General features: G+C 46.4%; 1 protein-coding gene and 1 pseudogene across 1 annotated transcript; both read left to right on the top strand.

The window, feature by feature from the left end:
• The first annotated feature begins 850 nt into the window (after positions 1–850).
• On the top strand, positions 851–13,460 carry PLAU (plasminogen activator, urokinase). Its single transcript, XM_056848799.1, has 10 exons — positions 851–910; positions 2,210–2,267; positions 3,222–3,326; positions 4,908–5,082; positions 6,779–6,870; positions 8,372–8,567; positions 9,612–9,757; positions 10,588–10,728; positions 11,723–11,871; positions 13,272–13,460. Exons 1-10 carry the CDS (start codon positions 851–853, stop codon positions 13,458–13,460), a joined length of 1,311 nt encoding a protein of 436 aa, XP_056704777.1.
• A 4,340-nt stretch (positions 13,461–17,800) lies between these two features.
• On the top strand, positions 17,801–23,258 carry LOC130476369 (DNA topoisomerase 2-beta-like; annotated as a pseudogene).
• The last annotated feature ends 282 nt before the right edge of the window (positions 23,259–23,540 follow it).

Raw genomic sequence — 23,540 nt, 5'->3', positions numbered from 1 at the left:
AAGCACATACACAAACATTCCTCAATGTGCAACATAGCGCGTTATCTATTACAAAGACCTTCGTGTCCCGGCAAAAGACTGCTTTGCAGAATTACTTGTTGACCTCGGTTGCCAAGAATGACATCCATGGGAACCGCAGGATTGTATCGTATTGAAATCCATTGTTAGATATCTATAAAGCTTGATGCTTGGAGAACGGCAAGTGATGATTCTCTCTCTTGCTTTGGCAATAATGCCTCTAATACATAGGGTTGCCAGTCTCCAGGTGGTGGCTGGAGATCTGCTATTACAACTTCTCTCCAGGTTCCAGTTCACCTGGAGAAAAGGGCCACTTTGGCAATTGGACTCTATAGCATTCTACCCCATTGAAGTCCCTCCCCTACCCAAACCCCACCCTCCTCAGGCTCCATCCCTAAAATCTCCAGGTATTTCCCAGAGCTGGCAACCCTACTGATAGACCACCTTCAACTCTGTGAAAAGCCCACCCCTTCGTGCTATTTTCACTCGGTGGGCTGGGATCTTTCCACAGGCCGGGTGACTCTCTAGATCAGGGCTTGGCATCTCTTGGTGGAGCCTACAGGCAAATCTCTATGGGTGGGTCTCCCGCGATGAGAAGATTGAAGTACCGGCTCTGGTTCCTTGTTGAAGCTCAGGATTGGAGACAGAAGAGAAAAGCAGCGTAGCATTCATCTCCCCAGTAGTAAAGACAGTAAGAGTTGGAGAAAACCAGCAAAATGCCCCAAGTGACACACGGATTGAAGTCACTCTTTCTCTTTCAGAGATCGTTGGAAGAGGAAGCGGAGAAGCGAACAGCCAGGCCAGTGAAAATAGGAACCTCTTTCCCAACACCATGAAGCTGCTCTTTGTCACCTCTGTATTGCTGAGTGTTCTCCTCGCCGACTTTGCATCCGTAAGTTATGCAACCAGCAGAGACTCCCAGGGTTACTTCCATGTTTGTAGTTATTTCCATTTTTGACCATAAGCTCCACACTTCCTCTTTCGCCAGTGGCCTGAGCCTGTTTTCTTTCTGTCTCTGTCTGTCTTTCACCCTCTCCTGATCTGCCTAAGGTCACAGAATCACCATTGCTGACAGATGGCCATCTAGCCTCTGCTTAAAAACCTCCAAAGAAGGAGAGCCCACCACCTCCTGAGGAAGCCTGTTCCACTGAGGAACCGCTCTGACTGTTAGACAATCCTTCCTGATGTTTAGCTTGAAAACTCTTTTGATGTAATTTCAGTCCATTGGTTCTGGCTCGACCATCTGGGGCAACAGAAAACAACTCCACATCACTCTCTCTATGACAGCCCTTCAAGGACTTGAATATGGTTATCATATCCCCTCTCAGTTGTCTGCTCAGCTTCCCCAGTTCCTTCTGCACTTCAGAGATTGGTCTGTTTGTCCTGACATTAGGGCAGCTCAGCCAATCACTGCCAGGGGCTCCTTCTCCACCAGTACCACCACAAAGTTCCTCAGAGTATAGATGGGCATAAAGATGGATGCCGTAGCGAACTTCTGCAGATAAGCTCAACTGTGCTTCGGAGCAGTCTGCCACACCCTAGTTGGACCTTCTATTTCCCCCGCCCAGGGTGGGGAATTAGCAGCCCCCTGTCCTAGTTTCTCATCTCCAAGGAACTGAGGTGCAGGAGGAAAAACAAGATGGCCTCCAAATATTACCTCTAGTCTCTGTGGTAGAGACCATAGAGACTAGGGGAAGCAAGCTAGAGTGTCGCCCAGAGGTTATATCACATGACCCCCAAACTCCACCCTATACTGGCACCAGCGAGGCAGTGCTGGGAAACCTCACTCTTGGAGGCGGGCCACAATCAGTCTGACGGCATCACTTTATCCAGAAGAAGGGAGAGTTCGGATTTGGAACACAGAATAATAATTCCTGCCATGTTTGACCCACTAGTGTTTGCAGTCTAAAGGCTGCTCTAGCATGTTAAAGAAACCTTTTCTGTCCCTTTGTGGTCCAGTTGACTGGGGGCTGGATTTAGGTAGAGCATCCACTCGCAGCTCACCTGTCCTCTTCCTGGATGACTTGTCATCAAAATCCCTTGGGTCATCTTGCAGATTGTAGAGTGGAAACAGTGGTCCCTCTGTTACAAGGCAAATGCAGCCATTACGTCGATCTCGACATCCACATTTATAATCCCACCCCATCTAATTTTCTTTGAATAACTTGCATCTCTTATTGTTCTATTTTAGGCTCAGCTTTGGGAGAAACCGCATAAGCACGCAAGCACAACTAAACACCAGCATCAAGGTACAGAAATGTTGGCGCCTTTTGGTTGCCAACTGCAAATGGTTGTTGCCTGAAGAAAGGCTCGGGTACTTTTTTAATATGTGTGACAACTACGACAGTCCCTTATTTCAAGGAAAACCCACTTTGGGAAAGAGGAGCCAGCATGGTGTAGTGGTTAAGAGCGGTGTTTTGGAGTGGTGGACTCTGATATGGAGAACCGGGTTCGATTCCCCACTCCTCCACATGAGCGGCGGAGGCTAATCTGGTGAACTAGATTTGTTTTCCCACTTCTCCACACAAAGCCAGGTGGGAGACCTTGGGCTAGTCACAGTTCTCTCAGAACTCTCTCAACCCCACCTACCTCACAGGGTGTCTGTTGTAGGGAAGGGAAGGTGATTGTGAGATGGTTTGATTCTTCCTTTATTGGTAGAGCAAGTCAGCACATAAAAACCAACTCTTCTTCAAACTCTGGAGCAAAGAAAAATGGAAGGGGAGGGATACTTAATCCTTTCCCCCAAACTCTTATTTCCACTGCAGCTGTTGTATAGGGTTGCCACTAGCTGCTGTCTTGGAAATTCCTAGAGATTTGGAAGCAGGTCCCAGGGAGGGCAGAGTTTGGGGTGTAGAGCGACCATACTGCCATAGAGTCCCCTTTCCAAAGAAGCCATTTTCTCCAGGGGAACTGATCTCTATCAGCAGGAGATCAGTTGTAATTCCAGGAGTTGAAATTAAATCAAAAGAGTTTCCATCTAGGTATTAGGAAGACACACCTAGTAGAAAACCAGTTGTGGGGAGGGATGCCCTGGGTGAAGGATAAGCACCCCATCCTCCCCCAAGACTTCTCTGTTTCCCCCTCCCCGCTGAAGCCACTTCCCCTTAGAAGATGGGGCCATGCGTTTGGGGGAAGAGCCCGCGACTGGACGCGCTTGAGCAACGTAACGGTCGGTTTGTGTCTTTTGTTTCTTTTGTTTCCAGACTGCAAGTGTCTACATGGAGGAAGGTGCATCTCCTATCACCTCTTTTCTCGCGTCAAGCGCTGCTTGTGTCCCCAAGGATACAGCGGGAATCACTGCGAAATAGGTACCCTACTTGTTAACTGTTTACCTTGCACCGAAACTGCTCAGAATTAACACAATTCTCAGTGTGAGCTGTTCTGGTTTTATGAGCTAGCTTATCAGTGGTGTAGTGGTTAAGAGCGGTGGTTTGGAGCGATGGACTCTGATCTGGAGAACCGGGTTTGATTCCCCCACTCCTCCACATGGGCGGTGGAGGCTAATCTGGTGAACTGGATTTGTTTCCCCGCTCCTACACACGAAGACAGCTGGGTGACCTTGGGCTAGTCACACTCTGTCAGCCCCACCTACCTTACAGGGTGTCTGTTGTGGGCAGGGTAGATGATCATAAGCCGATTTGATTCTCCCTTAAGCGGTAGAAGTCAGCATATAAAAACCAACTCTTCTTCAGTTCACACAATTTACAAAAGTTAGTTGCAATCCAGTGCAAGAATATGACTCAACACGAATCCGCTTAAGCAGAAGCCCCTCTGAGTTCACAGGGATTTCATTCCAAGCAGATTTCCCTCAGTACTCCTTTATGCCTACCATTACTCCCTTGCTACTACAGGTTGAGTATCCCTTATCCGGACATCCAAAATACAGAACGATCAGAAATACAAACATTTTGAGCTGATAAGCAGGCGTTACTCACAGGCCCTCAATAGTGCACCAGGTTCTTTGGGGAGGGGTGGTGGCTCAGTGGTAGAGCATCTGCTTGGCACTCAGAAGGTCCCAGGTTCAATCCCCAACATCTCCAGTTAAAGGGACTGGGCAAGTAGGTGATGTAAAAGACCCCTGCCTGAGACCCTGGAGAGCCGCTGCCGGTCTGAGTAGACAATACTGGCTTTGATGGACCAAGGGTCTGATTCAGTATCAGGCAGCTTCATGCATTCATGTGCTTTCTGATCGTTCAGTGTACACAACATTATTAAAAATGTTTAAAATTACATTCCAGTTGTAAAACATACATAAATGAATTTCCTGTTTAGACATGGGTCACATCTCCAAATATGTCATTATGTATATGCAGATGTTCCAAAATATGAAAAGATCCGAAACACGGAATCGGCTCCCTAGGGAGTTGGTGAGCTCCCCCCTCCCTGGCAGTTTTTAAGCAGAGGCAGGAGAAGCACTTGTCAGGGATGCTCCAGGCTGATCCTGCATTGAGCAGGTGGTTGGACTAGATGGCTTATACGGCCCATTCCAACTCTATGATTCAACACTTCTGGTCCCAAGCATTCTGGATAAGGGATACTTAACCTGTATATCAATATATTTACTACTGATTTAAAAAAAAACAACCGCAAAAAGCCAGCTGGTGGAAGGGGAAAGAGGAGCATGTGTTGTTGAAGCAGGGAGGTGCTGAAATTTGCACCTTCCTGTCCACATGGATCACAAACCTGCTTGGAACGTTTGTACCAAAGCAGGACTAGGAAAGATGCATTAAAGCCAGCAGAAACTCAGAAGGCAGATGACCGCGTGAGAACGTCACATTGAACCACACTGTGGTTGGGTGTGTGTGACGTGGAGCAAGAGATCCTTGCGGAGGCAGCCAGATTCTCAGTCGTCAACTGGGACTGACCGTCGCCTTTGCCTTCATTTCCAGATGCCGAAAGTCAGTGTTATACAGACAACGGGGAGGACTACCGAGGCACCAAGTCGGTGAACGAGCAGAACGAAAGGTGCCTGCCATGGGACTCCTCTGTGCTGAAGAGGTGGCCGTACAATGACGAAATAGACAACGCCATGGTGCTCGGACTGGGCAAGCACAATTATTGCAGGTACCGTATCGAAACAGACTGCCGGTTGTGTTATATGCGGGGGTTTCCCTCGCTCCGCTCTGGGGGCCTTAAGCGGCATTGGTTCCATCCCTCGCCCCTTCTCCAAGGACCTTAGCCAAGATGTTCAAGTCCAGAGGACGACTGATCAGCCCTTCAAAGGCAGTCTCATAGAAAAGGGGCCCATAGAAACCAATGGGTAGACCTGGCCTCGGAGGGGGGGGGGGAAGTCCCCATAGGGAGGCCAGGTCTACTGCCATACAAGCCAATGGATAGACCTGGCCTCCTTGGCGGGGGGGAGTCTCCATCCGGAGGCCAGGTCTTTGCGTTGGTTTCAAGCCAATGAGTAGACCTGGCCTCCAGTTTATTCGGGCTGTGGCTGACCCAGCCATCTCCCCCCACCACCCTTTTCAGACACAGTGAGGCCTATTGGGGCTCGCACATCCTCCCTGCCATCCGCCCCCCCCCCCCCGGTAGCATCCCAGGCACAGCGATGGTCCCTTGGGCCTGGCACGCCAAATTTGTATCTCCAGTACGTGGCATTTTATTGTATGTATGTATGAATTAATTACGCATCTTCGGCCTGACCAAGAGACATTTATGTTATATCCACCCCTCCTCACAAATGAGTTCGACACCCCTGATCTAGATCTTCCATGTCTTTATCATTTTTATAATAAGTCAGCTTAATTAATACGTACGTTTGTTTAGCCTTATCTGTCCAATTGTTTATACCCGGGAATTTGTTTCCTTTCCAATATCTTGCAAAGTTAATTCTAGCTGTTGTTAACACATGAAGGGATATGTCTTGTAGATCTTTTGGTATATCTGGTATATAATTTAGTAAAATGGTCTCAGGATTTGCTGGAATATTTATTTCGAGACTGTTAGCTATAATTTGGATCACTTTCTCATTTATGACACTCAGAACTACAAGGGACTCGCTCTTTCTGTTCTCACAGAGGTTTCTAAGGACTAAATGTGGTGCTTTTAGGATACAGGTGGGGACAAGTAGTGTTGCCGTTTGCCGGGGGAGGGGCAGTAGGCAAATTCCCATTCCCGGGCTCCAAACCCTGCCAGGACTCTGTGCTCCAGTAGGAGCAAATTTAGGGGGTGGGGACCAACATCACGCATCGTCATGATGTCGCTTCCAGTTGTACCCGGAAGGCACGTCGGGATGCTCTAGGAACTCCACGGATTTTTATGGTTTTTACCGTATAGATTGGAGAATTACTAGAGTGTAATGATACTAATTCCAAGTACAGTTGGAGCATGCCACTACATCGCTTCCCACTGGAGCCACGCTGGTGACTGGCCTCCTTAGGGACAGGGCCCCTATCCTTTTAAAAATTGTGCAAGAGTCTAATTGTGGGCTGAGACACTTGATTAAATTTCTCTTTTAGGCAGCTAATAAAAGTACCGGAGTCTTGTCTTCCTTTACTTGTGTTTCTGCAAGGCGTTTGGCAGTCTTTAACAAGAACTGTTAAAGAGAGAGAGAGTGAGATTTATTATTCCAGCTTTAGCCAGAAAAGACACAAACCTTGACAATAAAACCCATTACATGAGTGTTACTAAACTGGATGTCCTAAGCATAATTCAACTACGTTCGGTTGTTGCTTAAAGGAACATTACAGACCTCTGCTGGTGGGTTCTAATATTCCCAAGGATCAGTACAGACATTGTTTTTACCTTTCTACAGAAATCCAGATGGCCGGTCTAAACCGTGGTGTTACGTTAGGAGGGGCTACCGAACCTTTTCGACCTTCTGCGACATACCAGAGTGTCACAAACGTGAGTTATATCTTAATTGGAGAGGCCGATAGTATGAATCTCAAAATCGGGGCAGGATGTGTTTAAAGAAATCCAAATTCTGTTCCAAGAACTAGACATTTCTGGGACCTAACCATGCAAAGCATGGACTTCATTTGTGACGTATCTTCTGACTGCAGGGTTGTGCTGAATAACATGGCATGACTCAAGCAGAGAAGGAAGAAAATAGAGTGCTTCTTGGGAGTCCAAACTGTTTTCCTTGTTTTTTCCCCTGATTTTGTTGTTGCCTATTTACTAAGCAGATTCAGCTCCCTTTTTTCTTCCTTCTTTTTTTCCACCTTCTTTTTTCTTTCCCCCCCTTCTTTTTTCTTCTTTTTATCTTCCTTCTTTTTTCTTCCTTCATTTTTTCTTTCTTTCCTTCCTTCTTCCTTCTTTTGTTCTTTCTTTCTTCTTTCATCCTTTCTTCTTTTTTCCTTTCTTTTTTCCCTTTCTTTCCCTTTCCTCCTAACTCAGGGTCCCGAAGGCAGTGAACATTAAAACATTGAAGACATTAAAAACTGCATTAAAACTGCAAGCACATCAACATTATATATAAACCATTAAGCATAACATATAAATGCATGAACACACAAAGAGGGAGGGGATTAATAACGGTGTGTGGGGGGGAGCCCACACAATACAAAAAAATCCTTCACCCACTGCCAGAAGTCAACAATAGAGGGAGACAGGCATTCCTGCAAGCCCATATTTCCAGTCCTCTAAACCTATGTCTATATACACGTCAGGGTGTCTTTGATTTTATATTTTCCTCTGGTTTTATCCTACTTTAGCACACCGTAAAAGGACCTCATCTTTGAGTGAAGAAGCATAGTTGTACAACGCGATTTGCAAAGTAGAGGGCACGTTTTAAACATGCTATCTTCCACCTGCAATGCAATTGCCCCAGTCCATGAGATGAATTCCTGTGTGTGCTTGGCAACTGAATGCATCATCCCTAAGTCTTCGCTTAGAGTGTGGTGCCTGTGGGTGCCATGGTGCTGCCTGGCATCTTTGCTGGCGCCCGCCAAGAGTTTTTAGGAAGTGGGTGGAGCTCAGTAGGGCTTTTGCCCAGCAAGGCTTCTAGTTGGCTATTGGAGATTTGATTGGCTGTGCAGATTTTGAAAAACATTGTTTTGGCAGCAGCTGCCACCCTAGCCCAAGGATCTGCACTGTGTTACCGAAGTTAAGCTGTGGCAGCCATATTGTGGCTGGCTCCGCCTCCTACGGCAGCCATTTTGTTGGGGCTGTGTCATAATTCCAAATGTGCCTGCAGGTTCAACAAGATTGAGGACCCCTGGCTTAGAACCTCATGTGGGTCAGCCAAAATTCAAGAGGGTTTTTTGGGGGGGGGCAGGGGACTCTTCCTATTTCTGTGAACCTTGAAGTGTTTCTCTTCTTAAATGCGAAGTACCAAAGCAGGTCTGTCTTGGCCGGTTATCGAAACAGCCCTCCGCTTGAACATCGTCCTTCCTTTCTTCCACAGAAGCCACGTGTGGCCAGAGGAGTTTCAGCAAGTACTTTAAGATTGTGGGTGGGAGCAAGGCAGAGATTGAGTCTCAGCCCTGGATCGCGACCATCTTCCAGTACATGAAGAGAGGCGCCGTGAACATGTTTTTGTGCGGCGCGACCCTCATAGACCCTTGCTGGGTTGCCACAGCAGCTCACTGTTTCAAAGGAAAGTAAGTATGTCACCATCAGCTTTCTTTCCCCCACTTTGGATGTGCCCATTTCCTCAACCGTTCGGTCAACATCCAGAGCAGGGGTTTTTTTTAAACAAAAATTTGGAATGGCGCAAGAGTTCAGGATGATAATCGGGACACAGCGCATGTGTTGTAAGATGACTTCCTTTCCTTTATCCCTTAGAAGCGCCTTGATCCATTGATCTTGAGCAGCATACATCTAATGTTTGAGGGCTATAAGGACTGAAACAAATCTTGCCACTGACTGTGTAGCCTTGGGATCCCTGTCACTTAATAAAGAAGGCATTGTGTCAGACACAGAGGCATTAGATTTTATATGTTAAAAGGGGAGAGATACAACGTGATCGGAGTTCCTCATAAAAGCGGCACTCCAAGAGGGCTGGAGATGCCGGGGATTGAACCTGGGACTTTCTGCATGCCAAGCAGATGCTCTGCCACTGAGCCACGGCCAGAGGGGAGAAGCTTTGGCAGGGAGAAGAGAAACAAGGGGCTTTTCCTCATGGGTTTTTTATAATCGGTTCTCACCCCATACTGTTTCGGTTTATCCCCTGATTTCTCCCTTACATTTCCCCTCCAGCTCCTTTGAGACCACTTTTACTCCAATGTTTTTCTGGAAGGCAATTTTGAGTCGGCTTCTTCCTAGTGCGTAACGTTTCTATCGGTTTTCTGCCTCACCCACCTAAAGTCCACTTTCAGTGATTAGATCTTTAAACCACTCCCTCTCCTCCCTAGACAAATTATTTCAGCCCTAAAATACTGATATAATGCAGTAGTGGTGTAATGCTAATTTAAGCAGGTTCTCTCAATTCCATTTTTTTTAAAAAGTAAGTTTCTAGCACCTTCCCTCACGGCGATATAAGGGGAAAGGCATATCAGTGAGGGAAGAAGCTAGAGACTTACTGTGTTACGATATGATAAAGCTTATTGTTTGCGGCCGAACGCCATTACAATCTGTCAGATAAAACCAAGTCATAAATGAAATCTTACTGACATTCACGGCTGTGTTCCTTTTGCTCTCTGCAGGAGTCTTGATCCAACCCAGTTCACGGTTGTTCTTGGAAAGACCTCGCTGATTACCGATGAAGCGAATGAGCAACGATTTAATGTCGAAAGGGTTGTCCTTCATGAGGAGTTTTCAGAAGAATCTCGGAATTTTGACAATGACATTGGTAGGCAGATGCCCCAAATTTCCCTTCTGGTTATCGGCGTATTTCATGTTTCTAGTTAGAAACAGGGCCACATTTACACACAAGGAGGTCTATAGGAGACCACTGGAGAAGTTTCAGTGTAATTACATGTTTCCTATATGGTAAGTGTCAAAGTGCATTGATTTCCAAGCTTGGGGTGGGGGGGATTATAGCAAGGAACCACCTTGGGTCATCTAGTTGGAAGGAACCACCAGGGTCATCTAGTCCAACCCCCTGCACAATACCGAAAATTCACAACTACCTCCCCTACACACCCCCAGTGAGCCCTACTCCATGCCCAGAAAATGGCCAAAAAAAGTTCTCCAGGATCCCTGGCTGATCTGACCTGGAGGAAAATTGCTTCCTCGGCATTACCCTGGGCATGCGAGAAAGGGCCAGGAGAGCCAAACACTGACACAACCCTTCCTGCCCTCCCTCTCATGATCTGCCTAAGTTCACAGAATCAGCATTTCTGACAGATGGCCATCTTGCCTCTGCTTAAAATCCTCCAAAGAAGGAGAGCCCACCACCTCCCAAGGAAGCCTGTTCCACTGAGGAACCGTTCTGTCAGGAAGTTCTTCCTAATGTTTAGCCGAAAACTCTCTTGATTTAATTTCAACCCGAGAGACGAAAGAGGCAAGTGTCATAAGGAATGAAGGTCAACAAATGTGTTTATACAAATAAAATGGTAATATGTGAAAAGATCTAGGAAAGCAATTGGAAGTAGCTCTGCACTTAAACATGTTTGCTATTAATCAAACTTGATGGCTGAAGGCTGTCTTGGTAACGTCAACTCTTTGCTCCTGATCTAGCTCTCCTCAAGATCAGATCGTCTTCAGGGCAGTGTGCAGAACAGTCGAACCGCGTCACAGCTGTCTGTCTGCCCCCTGAAAACTTAATACTGAACGACAATTTCCGGTGCGAAGTTTCTGGCTATGGGAAAGGCAATAGCAGTAAGTGAGGTTCTCTTTCCTTTCTTGCATGGTACGTCTAAGTAGCCCTCAGGTGTGCTGAAGTCCAATCGCTGGGGCCAGAATTGGTTCCCTCCAGGACCGGTTCTGCACCAAACAAATGCCCACACGTTGAAAATTTGGTTTGTATGATTTATTTGAAAACGTTTTTTTTATTTATTTTTATAAAAGAAGGGGGTACAAAAGGAAAAAAAGGGGAATAGTAAGGGTTTCCAGAATACAATTAAAAAAATAAAAATGCACGAACATATCAAAGAGATTGTATAATGGCTCTGAAAAGCATGGCAATGCAATCAAATAATTACCTAAAATCTGAGGGGGGGGGGATTAGTCAGGCATTACTAATCATATAATCAAATAGTTACTCAAATAATCAAACATTGTTAATTGCGTAATGTGATCAAAAATGCTCACCATCTTATCAGGGATATTTAATATCTCTACAATTAACATAGTTATCTAGATATAAAATAGGGTTAAATGTCACTGCTGCGGGTTTATTTTGGTTTTTGTTAGCATTAAACATAAACATATTTATAAAATTTCCATTTTTCATGAAACTGCTCATAATTTGTGTCTTTGCTTATGTTGGTCATTCATCATGTTCGTCATTTTTGCCATAATAGCATACTCCATTAGTTTTTCTTTCCATTCTTCTATGTCCGGAAGAAGTGGCTGCTTCCATTTCCTAGCTGAACCTATTCTAGCAGCTGTAGTATCATATTTAAACAAATCTTGAAGTTGCAAGGTTATATTTGATGGTATAGATTTATTTGAAAACTGATTAGTGTGGGCATCACTCCTGCAAATATAACATTGGCCCCAAGAACTAGGGTGTGAATATTTCAAATAAACCAACAAAGATCTCCATGGTGGCAGAGCTTGACGTTTATTCTTTCGCTTTGCCATCGAGAACTGTTAGCGTTAGACTTCCCTGGAGAAAATCCTAATCAAATGGCATGTCTCTTGCTTGCAGGTGACATTTTATATGCAAGGATTCTGAAATCGACCAACGTGAATCTGATATCCCAGTCCTTGTGCCAGGAGGAATACTATCCTGATCGCGATCTGAATGGCAACATGTTCTGCGCTGGAGATCCGCGCTGGAAGACTGATGCATGCCAAGTAAGTTGGCTTCCTGGTCACTTAGAAACTCTGTCTCCTGGCAAATGCAGTCCATGTGAATGGAATATTCCTTACGTGCAGCTGGGGCCTTCAGAGCTGGGTTCTTCTCCACACAAAACATCTCATAGGTAGTGGTGGAAAGTGCTGTCAAGTTGAGCCAACTTATTGTGACCCCCGTAGGGTTCACAAGGCAAGAGACATTCAGAGGTGGTTTGCCATTGCCTGACTCTGTGTAGCAACCCTGGACTTCCTTGATGGTCTCCCATACTAACCAAGGCCCACCCTGCTTATCTTCCGAGATCACACTAGTCTGGGCCATCCAGGTCAGGATAAGAGATGAACAGAGGTGGTTTACCACTGTCTGGCTGGTAGTGACCCTGGATTTCCTTGGTGGTCTCCCATCCAAATACTAACCAGGGCCCACCCTGCCTATCTTCAAAAATCTGATGAGATCGGGCTAGCCTGGGCCATCCAGGTCTTATAGGTAGAGAGCATGTTTCCTGCACTATACAACGTAGAAGGGAGGGGCTGTGTCTCAGTGGTAGAGCATCTGCTTGGCATGCAGAAGGTCCCAGGTTCAATCTCCGGCATCTCCATAAAGGGACTAGGCCAAGTAGGTGATGGGAAAGACCTCTGCCTAAGACCCTGGAGAGCCGCTGCCGGTCTGAGTAGACAATACTGACTTTGATGGACCCAGGGTCTGATTCAGTAGAAGGCAGCTTCATGTGTTTTCATGTGTTTACTCTGTTGGGGATAACCCAACTCTGTTGTGACTCAGGAGTCTGCTTGAAGGTGGACTCCTTGAAGATTCCATGACTCCTTTCTTCCTTTCCCACTGTTGCAATGAGGTGTCACTAAGAGCAGGTGCATCTTCAGAATTCCTAGGTATTTTAGATGTCTGCTTTCCCCCATTTAAATGAAAGGAACTCCTCTTCCCATATCCATCCTTTGGCTGATGCTACACCACAGTCACAGCTACACCACCGCCAGCGTGGTGTAGTGGTAAGGAGCAGTGGAGTCTGATCTGGAGAACCGGGTTTGATTCCCCACTCCACAAGAGCAGCGGACTCTACTCTGGTGAACTGGGGTTGGTTTCCCCACTCCTCCACATGATCGGTGAAGACTAATCTGGTGAACCGGGTTGGTTTCCCCACTCCTACACATGAAGCCAGCTGGGTGACCTTGGGCTAGTCACAGATCTCTCAGCCCCACCTACCTCCCAGGGTGTCTGTTGTGGGGAGGGGAAGGGAAGGTGATTGTAAGCAGGTTTGAGTCTCTCAAGTGGTACAGAAAGTCGGCATATAAAAACCAACTCTTCTTCTTCATCTTCTTCTTCTTGTTCTTGTTGTTCTTCTACATTAGGAGAACGTAACCATATTTCTTGGTTTTTGCCTTATCAGGGTGATTCTGGGGGTCCTCTGGTGTGCGAGTCCAACGGCAGGATGGTGCTGTATGGCATTGTCAGCTGGGGGGATGGCTGCGCTAAGGAAAGGAAGCCGGGGGTCTACACCCGAGTCACCAGATACCTCCCTTGGATCGAATCCCACGTGAACGGAGTGCACTACAAAAGCTACTACCCTCCTAAGTGAAGGCCGCCTTTCCTTTCCAGCAGGGGCCAGAAGCGCGGATTGAGGGTGTTTGTAAGAACGCCAGACTAGTGAAAACTGAGCCGAACGACAATGCCGTGCATTGGAACTCCAAGTTTTGACTTGGAGTTGATCTTACCTCTTTAGAGGGTACCTTTTTCAGACTTCTCATGGGGTCATTTGTTCACGTTAATCTCAGTTTGTCTGGAACAGAAATCTGTGTGTGTCGCTGTGGATGATACAAAAATTACCCGATAGGGGGGGAAAACACCACATAATATTTAACATTTAAATACGAAGTGTTTGCCAGCCAGTGTACTTTACATGTCATACTATTTAAAGGAATGGGTATTATAGAATTATGGAAGGGACCACCAGGGTCATCTAGATCAACCCCCTGCAAATGCAGGAAATTCCGAACTACCTCCCCCCCACACCCCCAGTGACCCCTACTCCATGCCCAGAAGATGGCCAAGGTGCCCTCCCTCTCATCATCTGCCTAAGATTATAGAAGCAGCATTGCTGACAGATGGCCATCTAGCTGCTGCTTAAAAACCTCCAGGGAAGGAGAGCCCACCACCTCCCGAGGAAGCCTGTTCCCCTGAGGAACCGCTCTAACAGTTAGAAAGTTCTTCCTAATGTCTAGACGGAAACTCTTTTGATGTAATTTCCACCCTTTGGTTCTGGTCCGACCTTCTGGGGCAACAGAAAACAACTCGGCACCCTCCTCCATATGACAGACCTTCAAGTACTTGAAGATAGTTATCCTATCCCCTTCTCAGTCTTCTCCTCTCCAGGCTAAACATACCCAGCTCCTTCAACCTTTCCCCATAGGACTTGGTCTCCACTCCTGTGTGGATGCAGCCTCCAACACCCAGCCTCCTCCTTTCAGACCTCCTTTTCAGTTTCTGAAAGGGTTTCAAACAGACTATTAACTTACGAATGGAGAAAAGCAAGCAAGTCACTTTGACCTGAACGAAGTGAGATTTAAGCGCTAAATTGTTTTGAGCTACAAGCGTACCTTGGAGATATTGTGGGCTTGGTTCCAGACCACAGCGATAAAGCGAATATCGCAATTAAGCGTATCGCATTGGGTTCATAAGATATATTTATTTAGTATATGTTTATCCCACTTCTGTCCTCTACAAACAGAAATACCTTTCCATCAGCAGGATGGCCTGTTAATGCTGAAAAAATAGTAATTTTCATAGAATCATAGAGTTGGAAGGGACCACCAGGGTCATCTAGTCCTACCCCCTGCACAATGCAGGAAACTCACAGCAACATCCCCCGCACATACCCCAGTGACCCCTACTCCATGCCCAGAAGATGGCCAAGATGCCCTCCCTCTCATCTGCCTAAGGTCATAGAATCAACATTGCTGACAGATGGCCATCTAGCCTCTGCTTCAAAACCTCCAGGGAAGGAGAGCTCACCACCTCCCGAGGAAGCTTGTTCCACTGAGGAACCGCTCTAACTCTTCCTAATGTCTAGACGGAAACTCTTTCATTTAGTTTCAACCCATTGGTTCTGGTCCGGCCTTCTGAGGATTAGACCGTCTGCTGGGTTAGATGGACCACTAGTCTGATCCTCAAGGAGACAATTCTGACATGCAGAGAAGTAGAGGTCAAGAAGCAGTCGATGGCAAATGAAATTTGGCGAGGAGGTTAGAGGCTTCTCACCAGTTCCAAGAATCTTTTCGACAAATCCATGATGGTTAAAACTGTTACTAAAACCATAGAGACTGGTAGTGCAGGCATGCCCATCATCTCCCAGTGGTCAACGTTCTGTCATTCTTAGGGATTCTGTACATTTAGGATTATTTCTGGGGGGAAATTCTGCTATCTCTTGCTGGATTTACAATGTCTGACACACTCGTCTCTATGAATTTGGAATAGCAAAAATGACGTTTGTCAAATGGGTGTCCCTCATAAAGAAGAATGTTTTTAATATATAGCTTGGCAATTCCCCCCCCCCTCATGGTAAGGTTTGTAAGTACATTTTGCTCAATGAATATGTAATATGTATGTGGGGGGCAGGAACCTCTATTGTTATTTAAGAATTTTACTTTGTTTAACTTATTGTTAATAAACCAGGGATTTTAAAGCCAACAAACTCTTCCCATTGGTTATCTGGTTTTCTTTCATTTTTCCCAATCATCACATTGGGTTCATAAGATATATTTATTTAGTATATGTTTATCCCACTTCTGTCCTCCACAAACAGAAATGCCTTTCCATCAGCAGGATGACCTGTTAACGCTGAGAAAATAGTAATTTTCATAGAATCATAGAGTTGGAAGGGACAACCAGGGTCATCTAGTCCAACCCCTTCCACAATGCAGGAAATTCACAACTACCTCCACCCCCACACACCGCAAGTGACCCCTACTCCATGCCCAGAAGATGGCCAAGATGCCCTCCCTCTCATCATCTGCCTAAGGTCACAGAATCAGCATTGCTGACAGATGGCCATCTAGCCTCTGCTTCAAAACCTCCAGGGAAGGAGAGCTCACCACCTCCCAAGGAAGCATGTAGCACCGAGGAACCGCTTGAACTGTTAGAAAATTCTTCCTAATGTCTAGACGGAAACTCTTTTGATTTAATTTCAACCCGTTGGTTCTGGTCCGACCTTCTGGGGCAACAGAAAACAACTCGGCACCATCCTCTATATGACAGCCCTTCAAGTACTTGAAGATGGTTCTCATATCCCCTCTCAGTCTTCTCCTCTTCAGGCTAAACATACCTAGCTCTTTCAACCTTTCCTCATAGGACTTGGTCTCCAGACCCCTCACCATCTTTGTTGCCCTCCTCTGGACACGTTCCAGCGTGTCTATATCTTCCTTCAATTGCGGTGCCCCAAACTGAACACAATACTCTAGGTGAGGTCTAACCAGAGCAGAGCAAAGTGATACCAGCACTTCACATGATCTGGACATGGGGCACCGTAATCAGAGTGTGGGGCAGGGGCATTCGGCAAGTCTCCCCTGAGAGAAAGCAGACGTTGCGAGATCTGAGCAAGCGGACTTGGAAATTTGACCTCCACCAGCTAACTGAATACTGCTCAAGCCCTGCTAGCAGGAAGCAGACCTCTTCCCATCTCTTTGACTCTAGGGAGATTGCATCAGTTCTTGCTAATAGTGTGAGCGGAGTTTTGCAATTTGGAGGCGTCACTTAGCTTCTTCCAAGAATGCTCCCATTCCTTGATTGCTTTCCCACTCATGTTTGGCACAGAGCACCTGATTACTCAAACCCATCTCCTTTCAAGACCTCTCATCTCCCTTTGGCTGCATTCTTCTGGTCTCCGCTCATTGTAGGAAATCCCTCCATCGTGACCAGTATGGCATGGTCATCATGTGGCCAAATCCCATTGACGCCCTACAGGGCACCGTATCAAAAGAAAGCAAAGAGAGAAACTCAGACAGTAACGCTTGAAGCATGCCAGATGCATTTCACATCTGCATTGTTCTTTTCAGTACTGTGGAGGGGTTGCATTGATTTCTAGTGAGCTTTCATTACAGAGTAGGGTTAGAATAATAGAATACATTTATAGAATCATAGAGTTGGAAGGGACCACCAGGGTCATCTAGATCAACCCCTTGTACAATGCAGGAAATTCACAACTACCTCTCCCCCATACCCCCAGTGACCCCTACTCCATGCCCAGCAGGTGGCCAAGATGCCTTCCCTCTCATGATCTGCCTAAGGTCATAGAATCAGCACTGCTTACAGATGGCCATCTAGCCTCTGCTTTAAAACCTCCAGGGAAGGAGAGCTGACCACCTCCCGAGGAAGCCTGTTCCACTGAGGAACTGCTCTAACTGCCAGAAAATTCTTTCTAATGTCTAGACGGAAACTCTTTTGGTTTAATTTCAACCCGTCAATTCTGGTCCGACCTTCTGGGGCAACAGAAAAACGCGGAACCCTCCTCTACGTGACAGCCCTTCAAGTCCTTGAAGATGGTTCTCCTATCCCCTCTCAGTCTTCTCTTCTCCAGGCTAAACATACCCAGCTCCTTCAACCTTTCCAATCTCCAGGAGATCTCCCGCTCTTACAACTGATCTCCAGGTGACAGAGATCAGTTCCCCTGGAGAAAATGGCCACTTTGGAAGGTGGACTCTATGGCATTTTACCCCACTGAGGTCCCTCCCCTCCCCAAACTGCGCCCTCCTCAGGCTCCACCCCTAAAATATGTAGGTATTTCCAAACCCGGGCCTGGCAACCGTAATACAGAGGAAGTGATTTCCCACCCCACAAAGATCAGCAAGGCCAGAGAATAGCTGGGTGGAAACCTGTAACAATTATATTGCGAAAAGGAACCTAACGCATGACAACTTGGAGACCATGAGGGAAAACAGAGGTATGCCCTTCTAACTTCATTAAGCGGAAGGAGGCATACAGTTGTAGCAGACAAATAAATAGAAGTACAGAGGCAGGAGGCCCTGATTTGGATGGCCCTGGCAAGCCCATCTCATCAGATCTCAGAAGCTAAGCAGGGTCGGCCCTGGTCAGTACTTGAATGGGAGACCACCAAGGAAGTTTGTGTGCCTTCAAGTCACAGCTGACTTAAGGCGACCCTGTAGAGCCAGCATGGTGTAGTGGTTAAGAGCGGTGGTTTGGAGCAGTGGACTCTGACCTGGAGAGCTGGGTTTGATTCCCCGCTCCTCCACGTGAGCGGTGGAGGCTAATCTGGTGAACCGGGTTGGTTTCCCCACTCCTCCACATGAAGCCAGCTGGGTGACCTTGGGCTAGTCACACATGAACACATGAAGCTGCCTTATACTGAATCAGACCCTTGGTCCATCCAAGGCAGTATTGTCTACTCAGACCAGCAGCGGCTCTCCATCACCTACTTGCCTAGTCCCTTTAACTGGAGATGCCAGGGATTGAACCTGGGGCCTTCTGATTGCCAAGCAGATGCTCTACCACTGAGCCATGGCCCCTAGTCACAGCTCTCTCAGCCCCACCTACCTCACAGGGTGTCTGTTGTAGGGAGGGGAAGAGAAGGTGATTGTAAGCCAGTTTGAGTCTCCCTTAAGTGCTAGAAAAAGCCGGTATATAAAAACCAACTCTTCTTCCTCTTCCTCTGCCTGAGACCCTGGAGAGCCGCTGTCGGTCTCAGGAGACAATACTGACTTTGATGGACCAAGGGTCGGATTCAGTATAAGGCAGCTCCATGTGTTCAGTATGAAGGATGACCCTGCATTAGGGTTGCCAACCTCCAGGTAGTCAATATCAAAAAACAAGACCTGAGCTGCTAAAGTCGTAATTGATAAGAAATACGCAGCCACTATGGCATCAATTAACCCTTATACTATAATATAATAAATCAAAACACAGCTCCAACCTAACAGACTATAGTCACAAAAGAGTCATCATACATATGTACGACAAATTACAAGTGCATCCTCGTTCACTTTAAGGATGCAAAAGTGGCCCCAATCCTTTTTCATTCAAATTGTGTGTGTGTGTGTTAAGTGCCGTCAAGTCGCTTCCGACTCATGGCGACTCATTCAAATTAATCATATATAAATGGTAGCAGTCCAGCAATTGGGTGGTAATGCAATACTAGTAGCAGTCCAGAGCATATGGGTGGAGTGTTGTGTGTTTCTTTAAGCGCTAGATGGAGCACGTTCCCAAATGGCTGTGTGCCTTTGAATTGCTAAGGCAGAAAGAGTGTACTGTGAAAGCAGAGAGAAAGCAGAACCAGATTTTCTACCTGCACTTTATCTTTTGGTCTACTTCATCATTTAACTTTATAGTTATCCCGAGTCTTTACAGCCCTCGCGAACATGACCCTTTAGCAAAAGTCAGCAACAAAAACATCACAAATCATGGTGACAGGGAGAAACAGTCGATGCAAGTTTTATGTTTGATTATTTTAATATGCCACTGCCCCTTCAAAACTTAACCAAGTGGCGCAATAGCTGTTGGGACTGTAAATTGCCTAATGCAGATTATTTGCACATGAGGTGGACATGTGATAAAGCAAAAAGTTATTGGCTCTTAACCAAGTGTAAAGAGATGCATATTGGGGCAAAAAAATCCCAACTTCCCATATACACTGATGGGATTTGTGCTGGCAGCGACAGACCAGGAAAGGGCTCTTGGGGTGGAAGAGGGTCTCTCGATGAAGATGTCGACCCTGTGTTGTGAAAAGGCAAATTCCACGCTGGCCATAATTAGAGGAGGAATAGAGAATAAAACTGCTGATATCATACTGCCCTTGTACAAATCTATAGCGAGACCACACCTGGTATACTGTGTACAGTTCTGGTCACCACACCTAAAGAAGGATATTGCAGAGCTTGAGAAGGTGCAGAAAAGAGCAACCAAAATGATCAAGGGACTAGAGCAACTGCCCTATGAGGAGTGGTTAAAACTCTTAGGGCTGTTTAGCTTGGAAAGAAGGCTGTTGAGGGGAGACATGACAGAGGTCTATAAAATTATGCATGGTGTGGAGAGAGTGGATAGGGAGAAGCTTTCCTCCCTCATAATGCCAGAACATGGGGTCATCTGCTGAAGCTGGAGAGTGAGAGATTCAAAACAGATAAAAGGAAGTATTTCTTCACACAACGCAGAGTTAAATGGAGGAACTCCCTGCCCCAGGATGTGGTGATGGCTGCCAACTTGGAGGCTTTAAGAGGGGAGTGGACACGTTCATGGAGGAGAGGACTATCCATGGCTACTGGTCAGAATGGATACTAGTCATGATGCATGCCTATTCTCTCCAGGATCAGAGAAGCATGCCTATTATATTAGGTGCTGTAAAGGAACACAGGCAGGATATTGCTGCTGCAGCCGTCTCGTTTGTGGGCTTCCTAGAGGCACCTGGTTGGCCACTGTGTGGACAGACTGCTGGACTTGATGGGCCTCGGTCTGATCCAGCAGGGCTTTTCTTATGTTCTTAATGGAAAGGAGACTTGTGGACAGTGTTGTAGTTCACGTTTGGTGTGTTTGTAGGAAATAGTAGTCAACGTTTACTACAGTTCCTACCTTTCCCTCTCATTTTGGTGAGCCAGTCAGGAGGGCTTGGGGTGAAAGGCTTCTGTTCTCCAAGAAATGGCCCTACAAAGCTGTGAGAGAAAACATGACACTTCACCTAAAAGCTTTGACTCCAAATGCCAGCTGTCAGAGAGGTTTTTCAAAGCAACACTATTTGATAATCCGAACGATGCTTTGAAAAAAGACTTTGAAAATGTCAACAAAAAAGATCCAAAGAAGATATTTGTGACAGAGTTTTATTAGGGAAAAGACACAACGATCATATTCTTCTGTGTCCTGAACCATATATTGGTTCGGTGGAACCTTTTACTCAGCTGATGTAGGTGTTTGATGAAGAGATAGGAATGAACAGTAGGGAAGTTACCTTGGCACCTGGCTTATACAAAATTTTGATTGAATCCTAGGAAATGGAGCTGACAATAAACAGAAGGATAAGACTATGACATGTACTAAAATATCACTTCATCCTGAACCAAATACAAGCATCTGGAATAATGGAAAAGGCATTCCAGTTGTGGAACACAAGGCAAAGTATGTTTGTGCCTTTGGACAGCTATTGACCTTCCGCAATTACGACAATGATGAGAAAAAAAGTTACAGGTGGGTGTCAGGTAGGGTTGCCAACCTTCAGGTACTGCCTGGAGATCTCCCGCTATTACAACTCATCTCCAGCCAATAGAGATCGGTTCCCCTGGAGAAAATGGCCAGTTTGGCTATTGGACTCTATGGCATTGAAGTCCCTCCCCTCCCCAAACCCTGCCCTCCTCAGGCTCCACCCCCAAATCCTCCGGTGACAAAGAGGGACCTGGCAACCCTAGTGTCACGGCTACGGTGCAAAACTTGATCATATATTCAGTACAAAGTTGACAATTGAAACTGCTTGCCAGGAATACAAGCACAGTTTCAGACAGTGTCAGCCTGCGGAGATGTCCTCTGATGAGGAAGAGAAGGAGGCAGAAAGCAGGCTGGGAATGGAGGAGCATCCGCAGCAGGCTGCAGAGAAAGCCGCAAGCAGGAAAGCAGCCACAAGCTGAAAAGTCCTCACCGTGTTCCCAGCGGGTCACCAACGCCTCTGGAATGCTGGCGGCAAAGGCTCAGAATGGCACTACAAGACTGAAGGTGAATCAACAGGTTAATGAGCCAGCATAGAAGACTAGCCATCAGAGATAATGAAGACTGATGTAAACATAGAATCATAGAGTTGGAAGGGACCACCAGGGTCATCTAGTCCAACCCCTGCACAATGCAGGAATTTCACAACTACCTCCCCACACACACACACCCAGCGACCCCCACTCCATGCCCAGAAGATGTCCAAGATGCCCTCCCTCTCATGAACTGCCTAAGGTCACAGAATCAGCATTGCTGACCAATGGCCATCTAGCCTCTGCTTAAAAACCTCCAGGGAAGGAGAGCTCACCACCTCCCGAGGAAGCCTGTTCCACTGAGGAACCACTAACTGTTAGGAAATTCTTCCACATGTCTAGATGGAAACTCTTTTGATTTAATTTTAACCTGTTGGTTCTGGTCCGACCTTCTGGGGCACAGAAAACAACTCGGCTCCCTCTATATGACAGCCCTTCAAGGACTTGAAGATGGTTATCATATTCCCCTCTCAGTCTTCTCCTCTTCAGGCTAAACATACCCAGCTCCTTCAACCTTTCCTCACAGGACTTGGTCTCCAGACCTCTCACCACATGAACACATGAAGCTGCCTTATACTGAATCAGACCCTTGGTCCATCAAAGTCAGTATTGTCTACTCAGACCAGCAGCGGCTCTCCAGGGAGAGGTCTTTCACATCACCACCTTGCCTAGCCCCTTTAACTGGAGATGCTGGGGATTGAACCTGGGATCTTCTGCACGCCAAGCAGATGCTCTACCACTGAGCCACTGCCCCTCCCAATGGGCTTGCTTAATGAGCAACAGCTGGCCCGCTACCCGAACAAGATTTAAACAGGAAGCAAGACAGGCTTTGTGTGGGAGCAACTAGTCACAACCACCTTGCCTACCATGTGCTTCGTGATCCCCTGAACTTCTGGACTGCTGTTAACTTGACCTTGGCACTGGTACTGACCCTGAATTTGGTTCGCCCCCTCTGATACTGATGCTTAGGAACTGGATTGGAATAAAACGGCGCCTGACCTTGGACTGGCTTGCTGATTATGCTGTCTACCTCTGGCCCTTCTATCAGCCAGCGCTCTGGACTCAGGCTTGGACAGATAATATGAGTAAGACATCTGATCCCAAGGTTAAGCATTCTGGAGGAGATGATTACACACTCCAACCAGATCTTGCTAAATTTAAGATGGGAAAACTTGACAAGGTTATTTTGTCCCTCGAGGCAAGAAGAGCTCATGATTTGGCAGGATCATGCAAAGGGTTCCGCTTTATTTAATGAAAAGCTACCTGTGAGTGGCTTCCGTAGGTATGTTGATCTATCTGTAAAAGGCATGTGGGATGAAACTGGAGCGGCCCTGAAAGTTATCCATGAACTTGCAAATGAATGCTGGCATGTATGTCTCACTTTTAATGGAAAACTGAATTTTGGCACATTCGCTTGTGGACAGTATTGCTGCCTCAAAGGGGGGTTGGCACGTTGATTATGTGGTAGATCAAAATTTTTGAAAATTGATTGAGGTGGTGAAGAAGTGAAACCATTCCAGGTAAAGAATCACATATGGGTTTGCATCACTTGCCTCATTGAAAACCGATCTTTTGACTCTCAAAGAAAAGAAATGTATTATCTAGTGCTTCTTAAATCAATATGGGCACACAAGTATGTACGTTGTCGGTAGAAAACAACCTTCCCGGAGTACCACTGAGAAAGCTGGAAGAACTTACAGACACATGATAAACTTGAATTGAAAGCAGCAAATGAGACACCAGGACCTTATAAAGTCTGGATCAAGATCCAGTTTCAGTCATCCCCAGAAGATGAGCTTTCGACTGTTCCTGTTCTTGCTAGCCCCCACAAAATGGAAAACTGGCTCACTGGCTAAAATGTAAATGAGGAAACAGTCAAATGCCATTGTAGTGGTTCAGCCAGTGAACCTCACCTGATTAATGGAATGAAAATC

Source organism: Euleptes europaea, chromosome 4 (genome assembly GCF_029931775.1).
Source record: "Euleptes europaea isolate rEulEur1 chromosome 4, rEulEur1.hap1, whole genome shotgun sequence".
In the NCBI taxonomy this organism is placed as follows: domain Eukaryota; kingdom Metazoa; phylum Chordata; class Lepidosauria; order Squamata; family Sphaerodactylidae; genus Euleptes; species Euleptes europaea.
The sequence above is the reverse complement of the archived record's forward strand: the minus strand, read 5'-3'. Positions and strand labels throughout refer to the sequence as shown.

Coding starts and splice junctions, on each gene's coding strand:
- PLAU (XM_056848799.1), top strand. CDS start 851: ATGAAGCTGCTCTTTGTCACCTCTGTATTGCTGAGTGTTCTCCTCGCC. Junction 3,327..4,907: donor CGGGAATCACTGCGAAATAG/GTACCCTACTTG, acceptor CTTCATTTCCAG/ATGCCGAAAGTCAGTGTTAT. Junction 11,872..13,271: donor GGAAGACTGATGCATGCCAA/GTAAGTTGGCTT, acceptor TTGCCTTATCAG/GGTGATTCTGGGGGTCCTCT.